Source organism: Schistocerca serialis, chromosome 9 (assembly GCF_023864345.2).
Source record: "Schistocerca serialis cubense isolate TAMUIC-IGC-003099 chromosome 9, iqSchSeri2.2, whole genome shotgun sequence".
Lineage (NCBI taxonomy): Eukaryota > Metazoa > Arthropoda > Insecta > Orthoptera > Acrididae > Schistocerca > Schistocerca serialis.
In genome coordinates, this window is record NC_064646.1 from 440713408 (window position 1) to 440736337 (window position 22930).

General features: G+C 43.5%; 1 protein-coding gene across 2 annotated transcripts in view; it reads left to right on the forward strand.

The window, feature by feature from the left end:
- LOC126419261 (synaptotagmin-5-like) overlaps positions 1-22930 on the forward strand; it is a 216470-nt gene that overhangs the window by 171983 nt on the left and 21557 nt on the right. For both annotated transcript variants that reach the window (XM_050086418.1, XM_050086419.1), the window contains exons 7-8: positions 4698-4850; positions 21404-21524. In XM_050086418.1, coding sequence (XP_049942375.1) covers positions 4698-4850; positions 21404-21524 — 274 coding nt within the window. The remainder of the gene's footprint in view (positions 1-4697; positions 4851-21403; positions 21525-22930) is intronic.

Consider the following 22930-nt stretch of genomic DNA (forward strand, 5'->3'; position numbering starts at 1 on the left):
TGTAACTTAAAAAAGGCTTCTCTTGCACTAACCATTAATGTCTGAGAAAGGAGGACACCTGGTTAACTGATGGAAAGCAAAATTTTCCTGAAGCTTTTCTCTCATTTTCATTTTCCCTTCACGTCTTCTTCTCAAAATCATTCCTGGTGTTACTTTAACTTCTGAGAGTGCTGCATGCTGATGTCAAACTGCAAGGTATTTGTTATGAAGAGACTAACTTGCAGTCTGTCCATGAGTTACATCATTTACACATATTATCAGTTACCTGCACCTCTTCTTACACAGAAAGTCACTTATACAATATTATGAGCTACATACATCATGATGGTAGTTGAACACAACATAAGGACTGGTTCTCCCAGCTTACTACTAAACACCTCTAACCTCAAAGGGTCTGCCCATACTATGGGCTGCATGCCCCCTCCATGGCAGGTTCCCGCATTATTCTGCTGTGTTACTGATGCCAGTTCATCTGCCTCCACCACAATATCTGCTGGAAGGAATACTAAATATCTCCCCCCTGAAAAGGAAAAGGGCATGTACGACTGAAAATAGCCTGACTTTGTCAGAGACCTCCTGTGCAGAACATAAGAGGCTGCCAGAGAACCCTACAGCAGATCAACCACTGAAGGAACAAGGAGCAAATACGGTAACTAACAGATACTTGTCAGTACCGTGGAGGAACCCAACCCCATACAAGAAAATGTGAAACTTTTTTTTAGCTCTGAAAATAATAGCCTCCTTTTCCGCTTGTGAATAGTCACTCCATGCAGCATAAAGTGTCTTTGAAACATAAGCGATGGGCTGTTTGGTGCCATCTGGGTTCTAATGGGACAGGAGTGCACCATAGTCATACTGAGATGTGTCACAGGCCAGATTTAAAAGTTTGCCTGGCATAAAAGAAGCCAGACAGGGACCAGAGAAAAAACTCTGCTTAGAGGCTGAGAAGCTTGTTGACACTTCACAGACCAGACAAACTTAACACGCTTCTGGTGAAGCCAGTTAAGATTATGGCAGATGTACATGGCCTGGGAAACTCACTGAGCATAATACAAAATTTTATTCGAAAAAGACTGGAGCTCCTTCAAGTTCTTGGGCACCAGCAGCCCCCCCCCCCCCCCCCACACACACACAACAACTTTTCCAACAACTCCATTGGCTGCAAAACTGGATACAAATCTGGGACACATTTCATGTTTTTACAAAGATTTTAGGAAGAGGATTTTAATTTGCTCACTGTTTGACAAGCTCGCCCATATTTTATGTAAGTGGCCAGCCAATAACAATTTCCTGTGACATTCTTGCTGCTATGTTTCCCCTTTCCTTCCTTAGGTTTTACTTTCTTATGTAGCACTTTCCTTCTTTTCCTGCTTTCTTTGAGTGTGTGCTTAAGTTTTCTTAGGTCTGTCCACATTCATTCCTTTTAACGTGTGTCAGGGCGCTGATGACCTCGATGTTGAGCGCCCATAAGCCCCAACACACCACCACCACCATCATGTTGATTGTCTGTTTAAAATCACTGTAAAGGCACACAACACCATTGGGCTTTTGAATCACACCAAATGGGTAGCCCACTGACTTGACGAAATAGGTGAAATGACACCTTGATCCTGCAAATGCTGCAAGTCGCCCTTTATAGTGCATGCAGAAAGCCATGGCTGCTAGATGCAGGGATGGCGTGGGGAGAGCAGATGTTATGCGTGGTACAGGCAGGTTGTATACGGGAAGTGCCATTCTAAGCTGAAGCCTATGCTGACATTTTCTGTAAATATTAAATGGGGGCCCTCCATGGCCACACTTGCATGGTGACCATTCATAAATATCTACTGTCACCTCTGCTTTGCTTAGTATCTAAGAAGACTTTTGCCAAAAATGCAGCAATTTCACTTGGTTTGTTAACCATTTGCAACTTTCAGAGAAGCATCATGAGTGGCAAATTTTGAGTAAATCCTACACATTTCTCCGGTTTCCTTGTTAAAATTTACTTCTTTTGCCAAAACACAGTGGATTTTATACAGACGTAGTTGCAAAAGAATTCTGAAATGCCAGTTTATTAAGTTTATTTTGTGAGGAACCGAGGAAAAGGAAAGTCAGTAGCTTATAAAAGAGCACGCTCTCAGTACAAAATAAACATGTAATGCCGTCACTTATGTTGTTCCAAAACTCATAGCAATTCTCATTTTACCAGCTATCAATGACCCTTAAAAATTGCATTCTTTCATCAAAAAATCTGTATTTAGTGGAATAACATGGTAGATAATGAAGTTTTGTATAATATCCATATCATAAAATACTCTCCTCTTTGTGTGCTATTATTTTCCAAAATCTCATTACGATATCTCAAACAGCTTATGAAATATGATGAATGTTGTAGATATTTCACTGTGGCTTTATCGCTGGAGTGGTTTGATCCTAATGACTGTGCTACATCAGATCAATTTTCTCAAGACTGGTAGCAGATAGAGACCTCCAGCCAAGTCTAAAGAAAAATTCAATATGTTAGCTAAGTTTCATGTGCTGCAACATATTATGTAATATGCACCAATTAAAAATCATAGCGATTTCTATTTTTCACTACAAACTTTTTTTTGAATTTTGCACAGTGTCTTACTTCCAAATAAATATCACTATGACCATTAATGAAATGATGGGCACACCATCATGAAGCAGATGTATAAAGCTATAAGTAAAGCAAAATGAATTTTTTCACTGAATAGTTTCCGTAAAATTGTTTGAGAAATATTGCATGACATGCATCTTGATTCTGTCATCTCCAACCAGCCAAAAGGGTTTTAGACATTGCCGGCCTCCTCTTCCGAACTAAAGAATGAATTCAGCCAGTGCTTTGACAAAAATTGCTCACAGCACATTGACCACCGTACCCTGTGTGGGCTATGCCTTGCTGCACATGGTGAAGGGACTGGGGCAGGTGCAACAAAATGTAGGTACTGCTAATGGCTTAAGAGAACATGTGCAGCAAAATTTTCTGCCTGGCCCAAAGTATTTTCAAACAGTGGGCCATATAACTGCAGTAAGGAGTCCAGATCATGAAAAGGACAGGATTTAGTCACTAAATGCATTTCGTCAACAATCTGGAAGTGTGAAATTCTCATATTTTGCACCAATGGTGAACTGACCACTAACAGTGTAAGTTGCCTGTACACATTCTTGTAACAGGGGAAGAGAGAAAATGACCCCCACTAAGGAATGCACTGTTTGTGGCCATGCAAATCCGTGCACTCCAAGAGCCCGTATAAGTCAAAATTAATGAGGCTGACTGTCACCCCTTGCCAGAATTTGACCTGCTGCCCCTCCACAAATGGTCAGCAGAATATCATGGGATAATCTGCGTTGGTGGCAGTGATAGCCTTAGAGTCCAGTGAAAACACAGAGGTGTCCAATGAATGACTCATGGCCCACTGACTGCCACAGAAATGACTCATGGGTTGATGACTGTCATAGACAGTTGGTAAATTGCCAATCTAATGGCAAAAAACACATATGGCTGCCTCATGAAGGCAGGCAGTCTTGATGAACATGCAACAAATAACGATTGGGACAGGACTGTTGGCTCACCCAGTGAGTGGGAAGAGAATGATATTGAGGACCCGAAACCGCCACGGCTGGGAATTATGAAGCTGCAACTGAGGCAAACCTGCCGAGCTCTGCCCAGATGAAAACAGCACTGCGACGCCATTGCACTGGAATCACCAGTGGTGTCAACATATGCCTGGGGTGACCTCTGGGACATTAGGGGTTGTTTACCATGCACACATAATTGACCCACCTGACAATTATCTGAAAGGTCACCCCTTGCCACCACTGTCAGTTCATGTGGGTCCACAATCTGGACAAAGTCGGCTAAAGAAAGGTCAGATTTGTTGGTGATAGCTAGAACGGTCAGCCTGGGGATATGTGGCTTTACAAGGCTATAGTGTTATGTGTCAGGTTGTCAGCCCAACCATGGGGATCAGGCCCTAACGCAAGCAACTGAAGAGTATATTGCGTTAAGATGTAGCTCATAATGTGTAGAATTCCTCACCATGTTTGAAACTCTTCATTTTTGTTCTGCTTCATTCCCCAAAAATTAGATGTGAATTTTGGAATTTGATGTATGTAAAAAATATAAACACTTCTACTGAAATATGTTTTGGGAGGGTGGGCACCATTGCCCCCTCCATTATAAACAGCCACCCCCCCCTCCCCCCTTCCCACCTCTCCTCCTTGGATCCACACTTGTTTATCTAAGAAAAATACTGTTGCGGTAATGGAGATATACCCAACATTGAGGCATCATCGACTTTTTTTTTTTTTTTTTTTTTTTTTTTTTTTTTTTTTTTTTTTTTTTTAGAGCAATAGTACTCCTGGTAATTTTATCATGTTAAATTTAGCTTGAGTAAGCACAATCAGATCATCAAAGTTTAATGGTTAATCACTACATGAGATTCTCACAGTTACTTTACTTTATTACTGCATGTCTTGACTCATTCTTTTGTGATGTGATCTACAGAACATGGTAAATGAACTACTAACTAAATCATCTGTATCCTGTAACTGAGATGAAAATGTGTGGTGACAACTGGTTATTTGAAAATGAACACTTGCATTTGTCAATAATTTTTTATAAAATTTGCTTATAAGGAACAGTCTCTATTGTATGGCACACTTTACTTACATAATGACATTACGTCTAATAGGAGTGGTGTCTACGAGCCACAGCCTATGATCAAGACAGGTTCGGAAACCCAACTGAACTCTGTTCCCTTGACCTTGCTCTCAGGGAAGTCAAGGGCCTAACCAGCAGTCAGGAGGAGAAGCTGCTCACATTCAGTCTGGCACCATCTTCAAAGGTAATAACTCTTTGAAAAATTTACACAAACTTAAATTTAGTGTATAAAAATGAGAAGTGTGGGGTGAGAAAGAAATTTGAGCCTCATTATCTATTTCTTGTCTGGTAGTGGAGATGAGAAATTGCTCAGCCCTAAGTTATCTTTTGTTATACATTTAATCACTGATTGGCATTTATTATCACTTTTACATAAGAATGATGGACACTATTTTAATATATGCAACTGTCTCTCTGAAACAACTGACTTGCATATTAGGCAGAATTATTCCGCTACAATGCCACATCATATGTTTGCTCAAGGAATCATTTATTTGTCATTTGGTGCATAGCTACTGTTGAAGTTATATTTGACATTGAAAACCATCACTGAATGGTTAACAGCATTTCCAATGAAATTAACAACTAGCAAAAAACATTCACAACATAAATAAAACAAACATAATGTGGCAATAGATAATATCTTGAATAACTTTTAAGAAATCGATTTATTAGATACATGAGCATCATGAAATTAATGTGAATAACCCACAAAAGTTCATACTAAGTAATAATCTTCATAATGTGATGGGAAATAAAAATTTGATTTTTCATTAAAATTCAAAATTTGCTCAAGGCATACATAGTATTTGACATATAGCAAAGTTAATTTTAAAAGCAACATATTTTTCTTTTTTTTTAATAGCTGTATATGTTACAGTAATGATATTAGTTTGAAGATTTGTTGCACATATAGTACAACAGAACAATGCATTTACTTCTACCATTAAAATGAGGTCGACCCCAGCATCGATATGCGTTCTTCTTTGGACTCTGAGCATTGTCTTTGGGCTGTACCGCCATGTTCAGTTCTTTGTGAGCCTTGCGTGTGTTTAGGTGAATAAATGAACTACTGCTAAATGGGTGATGTTTGGTGTAACCAGCCCGAACAATCTCCTCACTGGTGACCCCGAGTTGTAACGTCTTCCGTTTTTGCCGTTTTACTGTGTCCCCGACCTCTGCGTTGGTTATTTTCGCATGTATTACATCGACACAGCATTCGAACAATGACTGAGCCCAGCGACTAAATGCCGGATTTTGTGATCGATATGCATCGTGTTGCGGGTGATGTACACCCACCAGGACTGCAACACGATGCTTCTTAGTCGATGATTCCACCGGACGTTTTCGAGCCTGCAACAATAAGTGAGGTTAAGAGTGCACATGACTCTGGCTATCAAACGTCTTTGTTCCAGCCACATGTGCCCTCCCTCATCGACTGTGCAATTACCTCTTACAGATCTCTGTGCAGTGCGGGACCAATGCTGATTTCTGCAAATGCTTCATTGGACAACCTGCTACTGCCAGGACAACGATTTGCCACACCAAAATCCGTGCAGTACCACGTGGATACCTGCCACATGGCTGGAACTGCTTCATCCACAGGTCAACCTCCTCAGCATCCAACCACGCCTGCACCTGCCTCGATTCAGCATCAGCACACGCCTTCCTACTTCGATACCTCATTCTGCAACAGAAACAATTACTTGTTATCTGTGCCTGACCCCCACCTCCATCTTGCTGCTGTGCCTGAGTGTTTTATGCCATGACATTCACCTTATCCGCACACCGTTTTGAGTGGAGTGACTATGAACAGTGAACATTCACACACCCTGTCCCATGTTCGACATCATTTCCCACACTGTGCTTCTGGACAGCCCGCACCTCCGCAGCCTCCCTGCAACACAGGTGGCCCCAGCTCTGGTCATATGTTGAGCTTTCCGCGGACTTAGATGTGTTCTCAAACTTTGAACTTTTTCTCACCTGTCACCCCCGCACCGGCTCCAGTCGAGCTTCCACTACCGTTCTCGGGACAGCTTGGTGCCTCATCTGCGTTGGTCTTCTGCGACGCATCAATCCAAATACACCCGCAACATGTTGAGCTTCCGCAACCGCAATCGACACATTACGGTGTCTCACCCGCATCAGCCTTACACGTCGCGACTGATCGCGCTCAACCACAACGTGTCACCTTCACACTACCACCCGAACAGCCGTCGTTGCCACATCCCTTGGAGGCACACTCTCCTGGAATACTACAGCAACAGCAGCTGAATTCTGGCAGTGCCTCGACGAACTCAACTCATCCTGTTCTTCCGAACATTCTACAACGCTTACTGACACTGCCGCCATTTAATCCCAACAGAGCAACAACCTGGTTCAAAATTGTGGACGAAGTGTTCGACCATTACAAACTCGACGAGTCAACCAGGTTTCTGTGCCTTATCACCCACATGCACGTCCAGGAGGACTTGATTGCTGACCTGGTCGACATCCCGGACTCATCTACCCTGTACACTCTAGCCAAAACAGTTCTACGTCGGCTTGCATGCCCAACTGAGGCAGCTATACGGCAAGTGCTCCACGTCAAGCAACTAGGCAATGACAAACCTACCCAGCTCTGGAGATGGCTACGTGCCCTGGTCAGCGCCGATCTATTCTCTGACACAGCTCTCCTCTCCATCTGGTCGGATAAACTATCTCCTCACATCCGGTTTGCTCTGGCTCAATGGTCTCCTGAACCTGTCGAGCAAAGAATGACAATTGCTAACAAGCTACACGATGCATCACTGCTCTATTTCGCCAGCCACTGCCTACCTGACAAGTCTCAGGTTCAGGCTCATTGCCCTGTGGCTGGACGCGGCCGGGGTCGTGCTGTGCGAACCGTTCCGCTCGCTCTGGGAAGCAGTAAACAAGCAACTGGGACGTCACCGGCTCCGCCCGTGGTCATGCCCCCTCCAGTAACCGGACCTGCTGCCGCCACCGAATCTCGGCCACCGCCACCGCTCCATTCTGTCCAGGAACGACCGGATAATTGCTGACGACTTTACATTAAAGACATTTCATCGGGATACCTTTTCATACTGGACACAGGCGCTGATGTTTCGCTGCTGCCTATGTACTTAGCATCGTCGAACATCTGCCCTCATCATACTTCACTGCAAACCATGAATTAACTAAACTACAGTGCTCGGGTTCAACTTCCCACGTCATCTCACTCTCTGCAAACTGCAAACTCGAGTGGACTTTTTTAGTGTGCGAAATTGACGAACCTATACTAGGCATTGACTTCTTGTGACACCACAAACTTTCACCGGCCCTAGTGCGAAACACCGTGTTTCATCATCCGTCCAAGACTCACTCACTTCCCCTGTGTTCCGTCAAGCAACCTCCCCCCCCCCCCTCCCGTGGCTCATTGGTCTGGGCTCATCTCATCCGTACATGCTCGTCTCTGTCGACGGCGTTACAGGAAACCACGCACAAGTGCCTTGTCAAGCTTGAACATTTCGCTTGCCTACTTGTCTACGCAAGGAAAACTTTGAGCTCTCCCTCCAGCTCCTCGAAACACAGCTCCAGCTCCCGATGCAGAAAAGGAATTAAAGACACTACAGCAAGGACGAAGCAAGGTCAGTAAGTGCGCCGAATCTGCTTGCAATCCCAGCAATCGAGCCTCAGTGTGTTTACCACCCGCTACCCCTCGCAACTGTGCTGTCAAGACTGCCATAAAATGTACTGACAGTTCCGCAGGGCCACACCCTCCTAACACGGCAGCGTTTGACACTTGGCTGGACACAAGTGCGCATGCACGACGAGCATCACATGTTCCCGAACTTACAGCTCCTACCCCACCCCTCACAGACAGCACCTCAAACTATGCAACTTCGGCTCCTCGGCTCCTGCGTGCCGCCGTGCGACCGCCACTGACAACACAAACAGTGCACTCGTGCCAAGTGTTTCGCCCACAACCGTGCTGCCACAGGCCGCGCCCTCGGACAATCGACTCACTAATGGCTCACGAGCTCTACCGAGCTCACCTGACCACGGTGCCACTGCTTTGGGCCGGTGGCCATCTTGTCGCGTTGACTCCTGGGACACTTTGCCGCCTCTGCTCCTGTCGGATCTGCCAAGTGGCTCCGAACACTGCGACCACGCCTCACCTGCCCTGCCCGCCACACATTGTAAACATACCACGTCCCATGCCACCGGCAACAGTTCCGTCGTCACCAACGGCACAGTTCACAAGTTTTGCCTCACGCCAGGTCCCCCGATCTCCAGTAAACCATGTCAACTTTGTCCCGAGCGCCTCTCTCATCTTAAAAATCGGAGTTCTGAACTACTAATCTCCGGCATCATTGAACCTTCTGCCAGTAGCTGGTCTACACCCATACATATGACACACAAGAAAGACGGGTCCTGGCGCATGTGTGGAGACTACTGTCGACTAAACGCACGAACAATTCACTTTTCTACAAAAAAAAAACTTTTTCTCTATTTCTGATAAAAAATATTGTGATCCTAGTTTATTTTGAGTGCTGAATTGAAAACTGTTTTTGGTTTTTTTCTGTCAGGGATAGTTTATGAGTAATCGCAATTTTATTTCTCTTTTCAGTTTCTGATATAGTGCAGCAAACGTGAGGTGAAATACGACAAACAAATGCACATCTTTATGATGTTATAAGTTCATCACATTAATGGAGGGTGGGATCTGACATATAGCACAGTAACCTTTGTGTATACACTTTGAAGCATTTATTTGACATGAGAAATTACAGAAAATTGACAAGCAATGAGCCACTGCCTTGTAATGCACATCACTTTTTTCTCTTGTATTGTGAATCTTTCTTCTCTTGAATGATATTCCAGCAATAATCTGCTAATATGGAAGGTACCCATTTCCCTTCATAGCACCTTTTTATGGTAGAAATGTCTTTATGGAATCTTTCCCCATGTTCATCTGATACGTCACTACAACTCTCTGTGAAGTAGTCCAGATGAGAGTCCATGATATGTATCTTCAAAGACATATTGCACCCCAAATCCTGATATGCTCTGATCATATCCTTCACCATTGCTTTGTAGTTAGTAGCTCTTCTTCTTCCGAGGAAGTTTTCCAACACCATCTTGAAACAGTCCCATGCAGTTTTTTCTTTATCAATTAAACATGCTTCAAAATTTGCATCTTTCTGCAGCTCCCTGATTTGTGGGCCCACAAATACTCCTTCCTTTATTTTTGCAGCTGAAAGATGGGGGAATTTGGTAGCTAGATATGCAAACCCACAGCGTGTTGGATCCATGGCCTTCACGAATTGTTTCATCAGGCCAAGTTTGATGTGAAGCGGTGGAAGTAGTATGTATTCAGGAGCTACCAGACTTTCACGTTGTACATTCTTTTCGCCAACTTTCCATCTTCGCCTAGGCCATTTCTTTTTCACGTAGTGAGAATTTCGGTCTCGACTATCCCACTCGCAAAGAAAACAGGCATACTTTGTGTAGCCTTGTTGCATTCCCAGTACCATAGCAATTACCTTGAAATCTGCACATATTTTCCATTTGTGTTCATTGTATTTTAATTAATTTAGCATCCTTTGTACGAATTCGTAATTATCTTTTGTCAAACTAGTGTAAGCTACTGGAACAGATGGTATTTTATTTCCGTTATGGAGCAAAACACCCTTCAGACTTGTTTTCGATGCACCTTTGAAAAGTTTCCACTCCTGTGAAATATAAGTGAAGTTCAGCACTTTCATCAACATCATTGCAAAATGTCAGTGCTTCGTCAGTTGAAAAACAAGAAATAAAGGCATGTTCTCTGTGCCTGAACACACCGATTTTAGTACTTTGGGGCAGTAGATTATACTCTTGTAATCTTGAATCAAGCAGCTGCACCTTTTGTTTACTTAGTACTAGATCACGTACTAAATCATTTAAATCTGCCTGTGTTAACAAATGTGGCGATGACTCACTTGAGCAGTGATATAAAGAATCATCATCTGTGATTTCTTCAGTACTACTTATTTCACTGTCACTTGGAATTTGACCTCGAGCTCTTGAAGGTACTGGAAGGTGGTCGGAATGCTGCACTGGCATTCTCGCTGAAGGCAGATCTGGGTAAACAATGTGCCTCTTCGACTTTTTGTTTGTAAAACCCTGAATTTTTGCTAGACAGAAATAAAATCAGTAACATGATCCTTAGGCTCACTCCACACCATGGGAACAGCAAACAACGCCACATTCTCTTTACTTTTCCACCACTGAATTAGTTTGCAGTAACATGTAGCACAACAGAAATGTGGTGCCAATTCTTTATCTTGGTCTCCTACCTCTACTCCAAAGTAATGTTTGTATGCTTTCTTTATGACTGAAGAAAGATTCTTCCTATTTCTGGCAAAAGTGATCTTCCCACAACTGTAGCAGAAGTTGTCCGGCTTATATCGACATCCACAACGACGTGGCATTTCTGCAAATTTAAAAATACCACTTTGGTAATACACCTGTATTAAATTAATAGTAGGGAACTAGAGGCACACTGATGTGTAAAAACAAGCAGTCGTTTTACCTTCAGCACCAAGCTCAATCAGTTTACACACCGGAACTAAAAAATTCAACCTTGCTCGGAAACATGACAGACAGTTACTTGTCAGCCAAATCACCCACTCATTAAGACTGACACAAATTGCGGCTAACACCACTGCTGTAAACTTGATGCATCTGCCCCTAAGAGGCGTGCTTTACTACCGAGGCAGCGACCGGCTGTCGCCGTTCGAGTTAATGATATGTTTCAGGTGGTCTTAATGACATAGGTGTGGCGGGGGGATAACCTAATGATGTCTGATTCTTCCCACCTGCTGTTGCACAAGAAATTATCACGTTCTATCACTACTGGATGCGGCAACATACCCGTATTTCTCTATAACGTCTCTGTGTTTGCCATGAATTGTGAATATACATATATATATACATATTACATAAAAAGTATCCCTGACAACGATATTTTGTTTACATATTTGAATTTCCCACGGTAAAATGGTCTAGAAGCACAGGCATTAATATCAGAAATAGAATCCATGTCGAACAGTGTTATAGACACCTACCCCAAACCCAACATTGCCGACTTTACCAGTTCCCTCTCAGGTGCGACCACGTTCTCTGTCATTGATTGCAAACGAGCCTACCACCAGATCCCCATGGCACCAGAAGACATCGAGAAGACAGCAATCACTACCCCGATTGGGTTATTTCAGTTTCGATTCATGCCCTTCGGTCTGAAAAACGCAACCCAGACCCGCCAACGCTTCATCAACGAAGTGCTATTCGACCTAAAATTCTGCTTTGCATATTTTGATGACATTCTTGTGTTCAGGTCTTCCATCGAGGACAACATTCAACATGTCGAAACTGTTATGAACAATCTCGCGGCAGCAGGCATCGAGACCAACCGGGACAAATTGCAGCTACATTAACCCGCTGTCATATTTCTTGGTTTTCAGATCTCCGCTGACAGCATTTCACCACCCCCTGAGAAAGTACAAACAATGCTAAACCTACCCAGACCTTCATCATTCAAAGAGCTCTGGCGCTTTCTAGGGACGGTTAATTATCATCACCAACATCTACCTTGAGCTGCGGAGATTCAGGCTCCACTGACTGACACCTTGGCAGGCACCACCACTTCTGGATCTCGGCCTGTTCCATGGACCCCTGCTATGACTGACTCTTTCACTGCCCTCAGAAATCTTCTTGCCGAGGCCTGCACCATCGTGCATCCTCATCCCAATGCGCAGCTTTTCATCACCACAGACATGAGCGATACTGCCATCAGCACTGTCCTTAGCCAGACAATCGACAGCCAAACTTTGCCTCTGCAGTTCTTCTCGCGCAAGCTCACCAATGCACAACAGAAATATTCCGCATTTAGCAAGGAGTTGCTCACAGTCTATGAAACGATCAAGAATTTTAAGACTGACATTGGGGGACGCCCTTTCTATGTTTCAACGGACCACAAACCTCTGGCTGCGGCCATTACAAACCTCCCTGCCCTTTTAACAGATGACTCTGCCTTGGTGGACTTAGTTTTGTGTTTTATTCAGGCAGGGGTTTTTTATCATTTAATCTGAGTGTTTATGTTTTATTGTGTTGATTCTGGCCTTTGGCCTCCGATTTTAAACTGTGTTTTTTAATGTGTTCTCAGTGGTTGGATTTTCCTTTTTTTATCTCTATAGTTGGCCAACCACCGTCGCACTCTGTGTGATTTTAATTTGTTTTCTCTGATTTCTAAGTATTTATTGTCCTGTGCCGTCTGCTGCCTTTTCTGTTGTTCGTTTTTTATTCTCTGTGGGTGGTTTTAGTTTTTTTTGGAAAAAGGGACCGATGACCGTAGCAGTCTGGTCCCTTTAATCCCAGAAGCCAAACCAAACCTGCCAGCTGACCCGCCTCCTCACCGCTTCAGATACATGGACTTGATATCTCAGTTCAGCACCGATGTCAGAAACGTAAAGGGTGCTGACAACATAGTTGCTGATTTCCTTTCATGAGTCGATGCCGTCCATTCGCTGCTAGACCTCTCTGAACTGCCTAACCTCCAACCTGCTGATGAGGAAACACAAAACCTGATTTCAGACTCTACTTCTTCACTACACTTCGTCCACACCACCTTCCCTGGCATTTCTGGTGAGATCTGGCACATTACGCCCCCTCACCCCAACTATGCTCCGTCAAGCTGTCTTCGACCCATTGCATAATTTAGCCCAACCCGGTGTTCGTGCGTCCGCCCGCCTCGTAGCAGAGTGCTTTGTGTGGAGAAATGTCAACAAGGACTGCCAGCAATGGGCACGCTCCTGCGTCGCGTGCCAGTGCTGCAAAGTACACAAGTACACTGCATCCCCCCTTGGCGCCTTTTCAATCCCTCCTGGGCGTTTCCAGCATATTCATATTGACATTGTCGGCCCTCTCGCCCCCTCTAACGGCTTTTGTTATGTTCTCTTGTCTATCGACCAAACAACTCGCTGGATCGAGGCTGTCGCCCTCCCCAATATTATGGCAGAAACTGTTGTTCGAGCTTTCGTTGAGTCGTGGGTATCACGTTTCGGATGTCCAGCTATCATCACGACTGACCAGGGCAGACAATTTGAGTTGGTCCTGTTCAACAGGATTTGTAACATTTGGAGCATCCGGCACATCCATACCATAGCATATCATCCGCAAAGTAAAAGGCTAGTTGAACGCTGGCACCGCACTCTCAAGGCAGCTCTTTGATTCCACGACTCTCTATGGATGGAGGCCCCTCCCCTTGTGCTACTTGGCATTCATATGATCCATAAGGAAGACCTCAAAGGCACAATAGCTGAGTTCGTATACAGCCAGAACATTGTTCTCCCTGGTGAACTTGTGAGCCCTTCCGCTTCTCTCCCTCAGTCTGATTTACCTTCATTGACCGCGTAAAATGCCATTTCATCAACCTCCATATCCCTCTGCCTGCCAGCCATTCCCGCCCTAAGGTTCATGTCCCAATATCACTGGACAATTGCGAGTTCGTCATGCTCCGAGATGACACTGTCCGTGCTCCCCTCCAACCTCCATATACTGGTCTGTTCTGAGTTCTCTGGTGCTCAGCCAACACGTATGACATCCAGATGAAAGATTCAGCTGTTACAGTCTCTCTCAACAAACAAGCTCATGTCAAGCCTTCTTCTACCCCCCTTCAGGCCACGACCACGCCACTCACTGTCGTGGCTCACGACGGTCCGACCACTCCCTCCATGTCAGACTTACACACTCGATCGAGTGATTTCCAGCTCCAATTGTCGAGCTCTCCTCCGACCTCGCCCTCTACACCAGTCTCACACACTCCATTGAGTGACTTCCAGTTCCAATCGTCAAGCTCTCCTCGACCTCGCCCTCTACTCTGGTATCATGCACTCCGTCGAGTGACCACATGCTCCCCACGTCGAGCTTACCTACAATCATGCCCTCGCTGCCGGGCCCTTCCGCCAGTCCCTTCGACCTCTCCACCGTCGCCTGCCTTGCCCTGTCAAGGTTTCTCATCCCCCCCCCCCCCCCGCCCCCATCTAGAATGTGCCCTCGCTCAAGGTGTTTGTGCCTGTCCCCCCGTCCCCCCGGACATAATCCATGACATCTCAATAATACTGTACGATTATACACTGTTCGTTGTGTGTTTCTCTTCATCCAGTGCTCATGACACAACCTCGACCATTCCCTGCCACCTGGTGATATGTGTTCCCCTCCGGCCCAACGTCGACCACCCCTGCTGATGCCTTAGTCACCCGCCCCCCTCCCACCTGGTCTCTCAAGAGTACTCCGTACTGCGGTGGGGGGGGGGGGGAGGGGGGGATGTCTATGTGGTGTCAATGAGGTCGACATCAGCATCAATATGCATTCGTCTTTGGACTCTGAGCGTTGTCTTTGGACTCTGAGCGTTGTATTTGGACTCTGAGTATTGTGTTTGGACTCTGAGCATCGTCTTTGGACTCTGATCATTGTCTTTGGGCTGTTCTGCCATGTTCAGTTCTTTGTGAGCCGTGCATGCGTTTAGGTGAATAAATGAACTACTGCTAAATGGGTGTCGTTTGGTGTAACTAACCGGAACAATCTCCTTAGGATAGTGTTTCATTGGTGTGAATTTTTTTCTTTAAATTAGCAGCATATTACCATGTCTAACTTACTTATAGTAAACCATCAGATTGACAAAATGATATAATGTGTGAGATCTTCACTGTAGCCTCACAATATATATATTCACTTATGAAATTTGTTATTAACAATCCAAACGAATTCAAAAGTAATAGCAGTGTACATGGCTACAACACTAGGAGAAAGGATGGTCTTCACTACTCGAGGTTAAATGTAACTTTGGCTCAGAAGGGGGTAAATTATGCTGCCACAAAAGTCTTTGGTCACTTACCTAATAGCATCAAAAGTCTGACCGATAGCCATATAGCATTTAAAAAGCGATTAAAAGAATTTATTAATGGCATCTCCTTCTACTCATTAGATGAATTTTTTGATATAGTTAGTGGGTAATTACCCCAATCCCCAACACAAAAAAGGGATAACAAATATTAAGTGTCATGTAATATTCTGTGTAATGTAATATCTCGTATAGACACCTTTTATTAACCTGACATGTTCCATATCATTACGAAGTGTCGTATTCATGATCTATGAAACTAGTACTAATCTAATCTAATCATCTAAGGAAATTATAGTTAGCAACTTAGACAAAGACAGTGTATGCTGAGCTGGTAACTGTCACACATATACAAATAATATAGAAACAGTATGAAATTTTAGTTTATGTGACATAATTTGACCTAGAGTGGCTTGGTTAACATCACTGGCTATGCTTTAAAGTGGGGAAGAGTGTGTGCAGATTAATGGAGGGTTAACAATTATATAATGTGTAAAGAATAACAGTGCAAAGTAATATATGGTAGTTAAATATAATATTAAAAGAATTATGGATGTGAACTGTGACAAGGTGTTACAATACTTTCTACAGCTTGTGCATGATCTTACATAAGTAAATTGTATCATGCTGTAAGACACAAAAAAACAGCATGGCCACTACAAATCAGTTTTCTCTTCTTCCGCATACAGGCAAACAACATTTGAGAACATAAACACAAGCAAAGAAGGAATCCAGGTACAGACACAAGCAGTTGCTGAGAATTACTGTGTACCCCAGAATTGAGCAGAATGAAACCTCCTCCTCCAGCCATTGTAGTTTGAGGATTGTTTAAGAGACATTCCATAGCTGGACGGGCAATGGTATAGTATGTTGGTGAAGTGGAAGTAGTGAGGAATTGGCACACCTGATGGACCATGAAAAGCTACTGCTGGATAGTAAGTGGCAGTTCACCAGTCTCAGCACAGAGACTGGGTATGGGTCTCGTTCTGTGAGGGCCTGTGGCCAGCCTGATACCCTTAGTGTGTACAGTGTCAATGATCTTCATTTACAAAGGCTTCACTGATCCGTACACCAAACACCCATAGTCCAACACCCAAAAAGTCCAGCACTATAAAACTGGTGCAGACGTACCCTTTCTGCTCCTCAAGACCTGTGGCTTAGACACTTCAAAACGTACTGTGCCTTCTGCGAACTTGCCTTCAGGTCCTTCAGGTGTGGTAACCGAGACAGTTTGGAGTCAAACCTAGACCCAAAAGCTGCACTCAAAATGCAACAAGAGCGATTAAAATGAACAAGGACATTATTCTCAGCAAAACATTCACAACCAGTCCTTGCAGCCTACTCTTCCAGCTCCTTTACTGTAAGTTGGAGCTGATGGGTCAATGTTGCAATACTGGAGGAGGAACAGGAAGCTGCAAAATCATCCACAGATAATAAGCATTTTATGGTATTCCTTACTATAGACTTGATACTGTTTGTGGCTGTGGCAAAGAGCTGACACTTAAAACACTGCCCTGAGGAACCCCATTCTCCTGCTTGAAACTATTTGGCAGCATGTTACCCACTTGGTGCCGAAACAAGTGCTTTATTAAGAAGGACTGAATGAAGATTAGATGATGACCATTGGAAGCACCACTGGTGGAACTGCCCTAGAATACTGTGTCTCCCAGTGATGTTGTATGCCTTACTGATATCAAGAAATATACCTACACAATGCTGTTTATATAGGAAAACCTGCTGGATAACCACTTCTAGCAGTGTCAGGTTGTCAACAGTCGATCGACATCTCCTGGATCCACAGTGAGAGTGACTTAGAAGCTGCCTGATCTTTAACATCCAGATTAGATGATGGTTAACCATTTGCTCCAAGGTCTACACAGCTTATTAAGGTATCACTCTGGTAACTAGCTGGACATGTTCAGTCCTTTCCCAGTTTGAAGTGAAGTATTGTGATTGCCCCCTCCATGAATTGTGAAAGTTGCCTGTCTGTAAAATCGAATTAAAACTTTGTAAGAGGACTTTCTTTGACACTGGTTTCAAGTTCCACAGCATGCTGTATCGGATTTGGTCATGAGTAATTTGTGTAGATGTAGACTGGGCACAGCATCATGAGCATCACACAGTACAGAACCCAGCTCTCACTTGGAGAATGGCCAATGGTAGGACTCCGAATTGTTGGATCTGAAGTGAAACTCACCCCTTTTCATGGTGTCACAGCAATGACAGAATGCTGGATCCTGGCTGGCAGTGGCAATAGTAACTGAAAAGTGCTCTGCCATTGTCTGTGAAATGTCTCTAGGTGTTGTTTGGAGACAACTGTGATTCAACAACACTGCTACAGTCAACCAACTGCTTTTACTGGAAATCCTCCAGTTGACTTCTCATACTGTAATAAAACAAGTCGAATGATTGATATGACTCCAGGAACGTTTACTCTTCCTTGATGATGCATCAAGCCTTTGCCCTTGCTAAATGAAAGGCTCTGAGGTTTTTCACTGTTGGGCAACTCTTAAATCATTGCAGAGCCACATGACTACACTATTTCACTGAATGGCACTCATCACTCATCAATCCACTAAGGTACAAGTAGCCTCCTGTGATGACATGAGGACCACAGGATGGAGAAATCAGTGGCATGGTGGATCACTCGTATGATGTGGTTCACCCCCTCCTGGATACTGTTGTGGTATTCGGACAAAGCCAACTGGCTGAATAGCATCCAGTTGGCTCTGCTGACCATCCATTGTGGTTGCATCCTTTCAGAGAGAGCCCCAACTACCAGGTGAATGTGCAGTGGAAAATGACCACTGGAATGAAAGTCAGCAATGACTTCTCACTGAACTGGGTCTGTGAGGTTGGGAGAGCAGAAAGAGAGGTCAGTGGCTGAGAGAACGACCCAGTAGCACCACAGAAGTGAGTAATAGTACCTGTGTTGAGGACACAACCTTGTGAGATGTCATGTTTTGGCTCACCAAAACCTGACCCTGAGGGCAAAAGGAGGCAGAGCCCCACAATATACAATGGACATTGATATCTCCCAGTAGGGCAGTAGGAGGAATGGTGCGTGGAGGCATTCAGTAAAATATGTTACAGCCTCAGACTCAATTGCATCTTGCAGAGGTAAGAAAACAACGATCATCAAACACATGTTATCTTTAAGTGCATCTGTTTGCATGTCAGTAGCCAGAGGGAGAGCGGAGAAGTGGTGCACATTATTGACAAACACAGCAACACCTCTCTTGGCCATATCTCTGGATATCCTTGTGATAGGGCGTATAGCCCCATAGTACAGTAGCATCAGATGCTTTAAAATGCGTTCCCTGCAAACACAAGCCCAGGGAGTATTCCCGTGCTAGGAGTTTCAGTTCCTCCATATGTGTTTTGAATCCTTTAATGTTCCACTGTAATATGGCAGCAATCTATCTCGGGGGTAGCATTTTCACCCTGTCTTTCTGTCGGGGACGGGGGCCTGCACAAGGTGAAGGCCTGGTCTTGGGGTGAGATGAGAGCCCCAGTCTGACATCAAGAGGGGATGGCATTGACATCATCAGACTGTTTTCTTCCTTTACCTTTGGAGCCACACCCTCAGAAATGGTAGTGGCAGTGCTGGATAGTGGACCAGACTCAATCTTTGGAGGGGCAGGAAGCTCCACAGTGTTGGCAATCGCAGTCTTGTCTGAAGTTCTGGGGGAAGAACAGGCTACAAAATAACTACAGCAGCACAAGTGCATTGACAAATGCAGGTACTTGTGCTGACACCAGCAACCTCTGTTTGTGTAGCAGCATTGTTCTTCTGAATTCCCTGATCAAGAACAGAAGCAAATAATGTAACCAACTTCACCAACTTGGGGTGCTGTGTGCCCTTATGGATCTTTTCAGTTTCACCATATGGGATATGCTTCACTGTTTTAATTTCTTGTATCTTCTTTCCATCAAGGGAGACACTGCAGTCCCTCATCCAAACAGGATGATCCCCAGTGCAGTTTAGATTCTTTGGAGGAGATGAACGACTGACTTTGTCGTGGTTGGTCTCACCACATATACCATAAGTGGCCTTTCCCTTTCAACCAAGAGTAGTGTGCCCAAAGTACTGGCACTTAAAAACAGCACACTGAGTTGGAGAGATAAGGCTACACACCTAAGTGAAGAAAACCTTTCTTGATGTGTTCTGGAAGTTTCGTACTGTTGAAAGTCAGTATAAATGAGCCTGATTTCACTTGATCATCATCCACCCATTTCATAGTGTTTTTCCCATCAACAATGCCTTCTTGGGTTCTTTAAGCTTTCTGTTCTTCTCTGGGAATGTCAGGAATACTCCTGCATGGCACAACACCTTTGCTGTAGTTTAAGTGTTTTGCATACACCCTGAGGCATCACACTTTCCGGAGGTTCTGTACTTATTACGAACTGGATACTTCTACCAACAGGGTCCCATTTTGCAAGTGCTTGACAGATTTTAAAGTTCCAGCAATGCCCTCTAAACCTTTTTGGATGCAGAACAGTGAAGCTTTATTGAATCTGTCCTGCTTCAGTTTACCTATTAGAAACCCATTCTGTAATCAACATGAATTCTGTTATTGTTAACTGAATCTGGAGGACTGGCTACCTGAGACCTCTTGTTAGATTGTATGTATTTACTTACCAGTGGCCCACCCATACCAATGGGAGGAGGAAGAGATAATTTTGAGGTTTCCATCTCTGTCCCAAGAGCACCCAGGGAAATAAAAGTCCATCTAGACAGAGCCCCAAGTGTCTGGGTAAGCATTATGCAACTGAGGTGTGGCAGGTTCCCCAGAGGTTGCCTGTTAACAACTGTTCCATTTCAGCAGTCATGCATCTCTTTGTAGTGCAGCACATGTTGAGATTGAAGGGTTTTGTATAGTGGTTTTTATCATCTTCATGATCTGTGTAGTCAAGCCAAGATCCCCATTCCCTGTGACACATATCATTTCACCACCATGCCACTTGGTGATTGCTGAAGCATGCCCAGAGCTTATGGTGACAGAGGGCAGGTGGCTCTTAACAGTCCCCAGATCAGTAACCCTGTGGTTGACAATTTGTTCCTAGCAAACGAATACTGAGGCAAGTATGCTGGTGGCATGGAAGCAAGGATAGTCAGTTTGTGATAGCAACTGTAGGAGCCTACTGCTGCTCAGTGAATGATTACAGTGCTGCCTCCATGGACAGAACAATCAAAGGAACAACCACACACAGAAGTGAACACCATGCTCATCACCAATTATATCATACTGTAAGACAGAAACAGCAGAACAGCCACATAACCAAAGTTTATTCTTCTTCCATATACAACCAAACAACATTTGAGAACATACACGCAGATATAGAAACAATCCAGGTACTAATATATGCAGTTTTTGACAATAAGTATGAGCAATATATGACACTTTGTGGCTGCTGCACTGTGCTTATAAAAAGGAGTGCTCTAGGTGGAATATTTGATGTGTAGGATGCCAGCAACATGGTGCCATGACACGTACCCAAGTATTACGTACAGGGTTATAGCATAAATAACAAATACATATGAAATTCTCTTTATACATTCAGGGAAATGAGATAGTGTGCCATATTTAAGTCAAAATTGTGATTTTTGTGTTTTTTTAATTGTGTCTCCTAATACAAATTATTGCTGCAGACTTATTTACTAGTTGCATAAATGACTTGCCAATTACAAGGCATATCAGATTTATTTAGAGTTTTCATGTTTATATTCTCACACTGTTTAATTTTCTTTAAGAAGCATAAAACAAATAGCAAAAGAATATTAGAGTTTCATTTTCTCCTTCTATTTTCAGGAACTAGGTCAGATACTTTTTGGACTGAGTTTCCTTCCCACAGCTCAACGTCTGTCATTTTGTATACTCAAAGCAGCAAATTTAAAGTACTTGGAAGTTACTGAGTCTCTTGGAAGTTTTTGTAAGTATATTTATGCAATAGTGCAATAATATTTGATACTGATTCTAGTCATAAGACAGTTCACATTCTCAAACCAGTAGTTCTAAGTTATGTTTAAGTTTGTCCTTAAAGATAATGATATCTGAAATACGATGGTTTAATACTTCACATTTTGCAGAACATACATTGTCACTTTATATTACTATACTAAATTCAACATTCACATTAATTAGCTCTGTTTGTCAGATTGAGTCCTTGTATTCTTAGTAGCCAATTCATATATCCAGAATATAATCTGGCCTCAGTCATATCATTCTTCTCATTCATTTATTTGTTCACACATCATGTTCCACAATTCCCATCATCTACCAAGGGATATGGTACAAGACAAGTTACAGATAATGGGCTATTGTCGCCACTAAATGCTACTTCTGTAAATCAGACTAACAACAGCTTATAAATAGGGCTAATATATTCATATTTATATTTACCATGCTTATCTAACTTTGCATATAACACTATTAACCTTTATATACTGTTGTTGTTGTCGTTGTTGTTGTTGTTGTTGTTGTTGTTGTGGTGTCAGAGCCTGGTTTGATGCAGCTCTCCATGCTACTCTCTCCTGTGCAAGGTTCTTTATCTCCCAGTACCTACTGCAACATACATCCTTCTGAATCTGACTCGTGTATTTATCTCTTGGTCTCCCTCTAAGATTTTTACCATCCATGCTGCCATCCAATACTAAATTGGTGACCCCATGATGCCTCAGAACATGTCCTACCAACCAATCCCTTCTTCTGGTCAAATTGTGCCACAAATTCTCTTCTCCCCAATTCTATTCAGTACCTCCTCATTAGTTACATGATCTACCAGTCTAATCTTCAGCATTCTTCTGTAGCACCACATTTTGAAAGCTTCTGTTCTCTTCTTATCTAAAATACTTAACGTCTGTGTTTCACATTTATACATGGCTACACTCCCTGCAAATACTTTTAGAAAAGACTTCCTGACCCTTAAATCTATACTCAATGTTTACAAATTTCTCTTCTTCAGAAATGGTCCTTGCCGTTGCCAGTCTAAATTTTATATCCTCTCTACTTCGACCATCATCAGTTATTATCAGTGGTCACCGGAAGTTGCTGAAGCAATTTAATAATTTTGGCGAGATATTCAGTGACATAAGTGGCACCGTTCCCTAGAGCTTCTTGAAATGGCTCCGTGAACACGTTCTCCAGCTTATACAAAGACCTAAACAGGAGTGTTGGGAGAGATACGTCTCGAACTTTGTGCACCATAGTCACCTTCCCAAGTCTGGACAAGGATCAGATGTGTTTTTTGGTACCAGACCCCCATAGATGTCCCTGGCATTAACATCAATGGCATGTTATCTACCGACGCAAATGTGATTGCCAATCACTTTGCTGAGC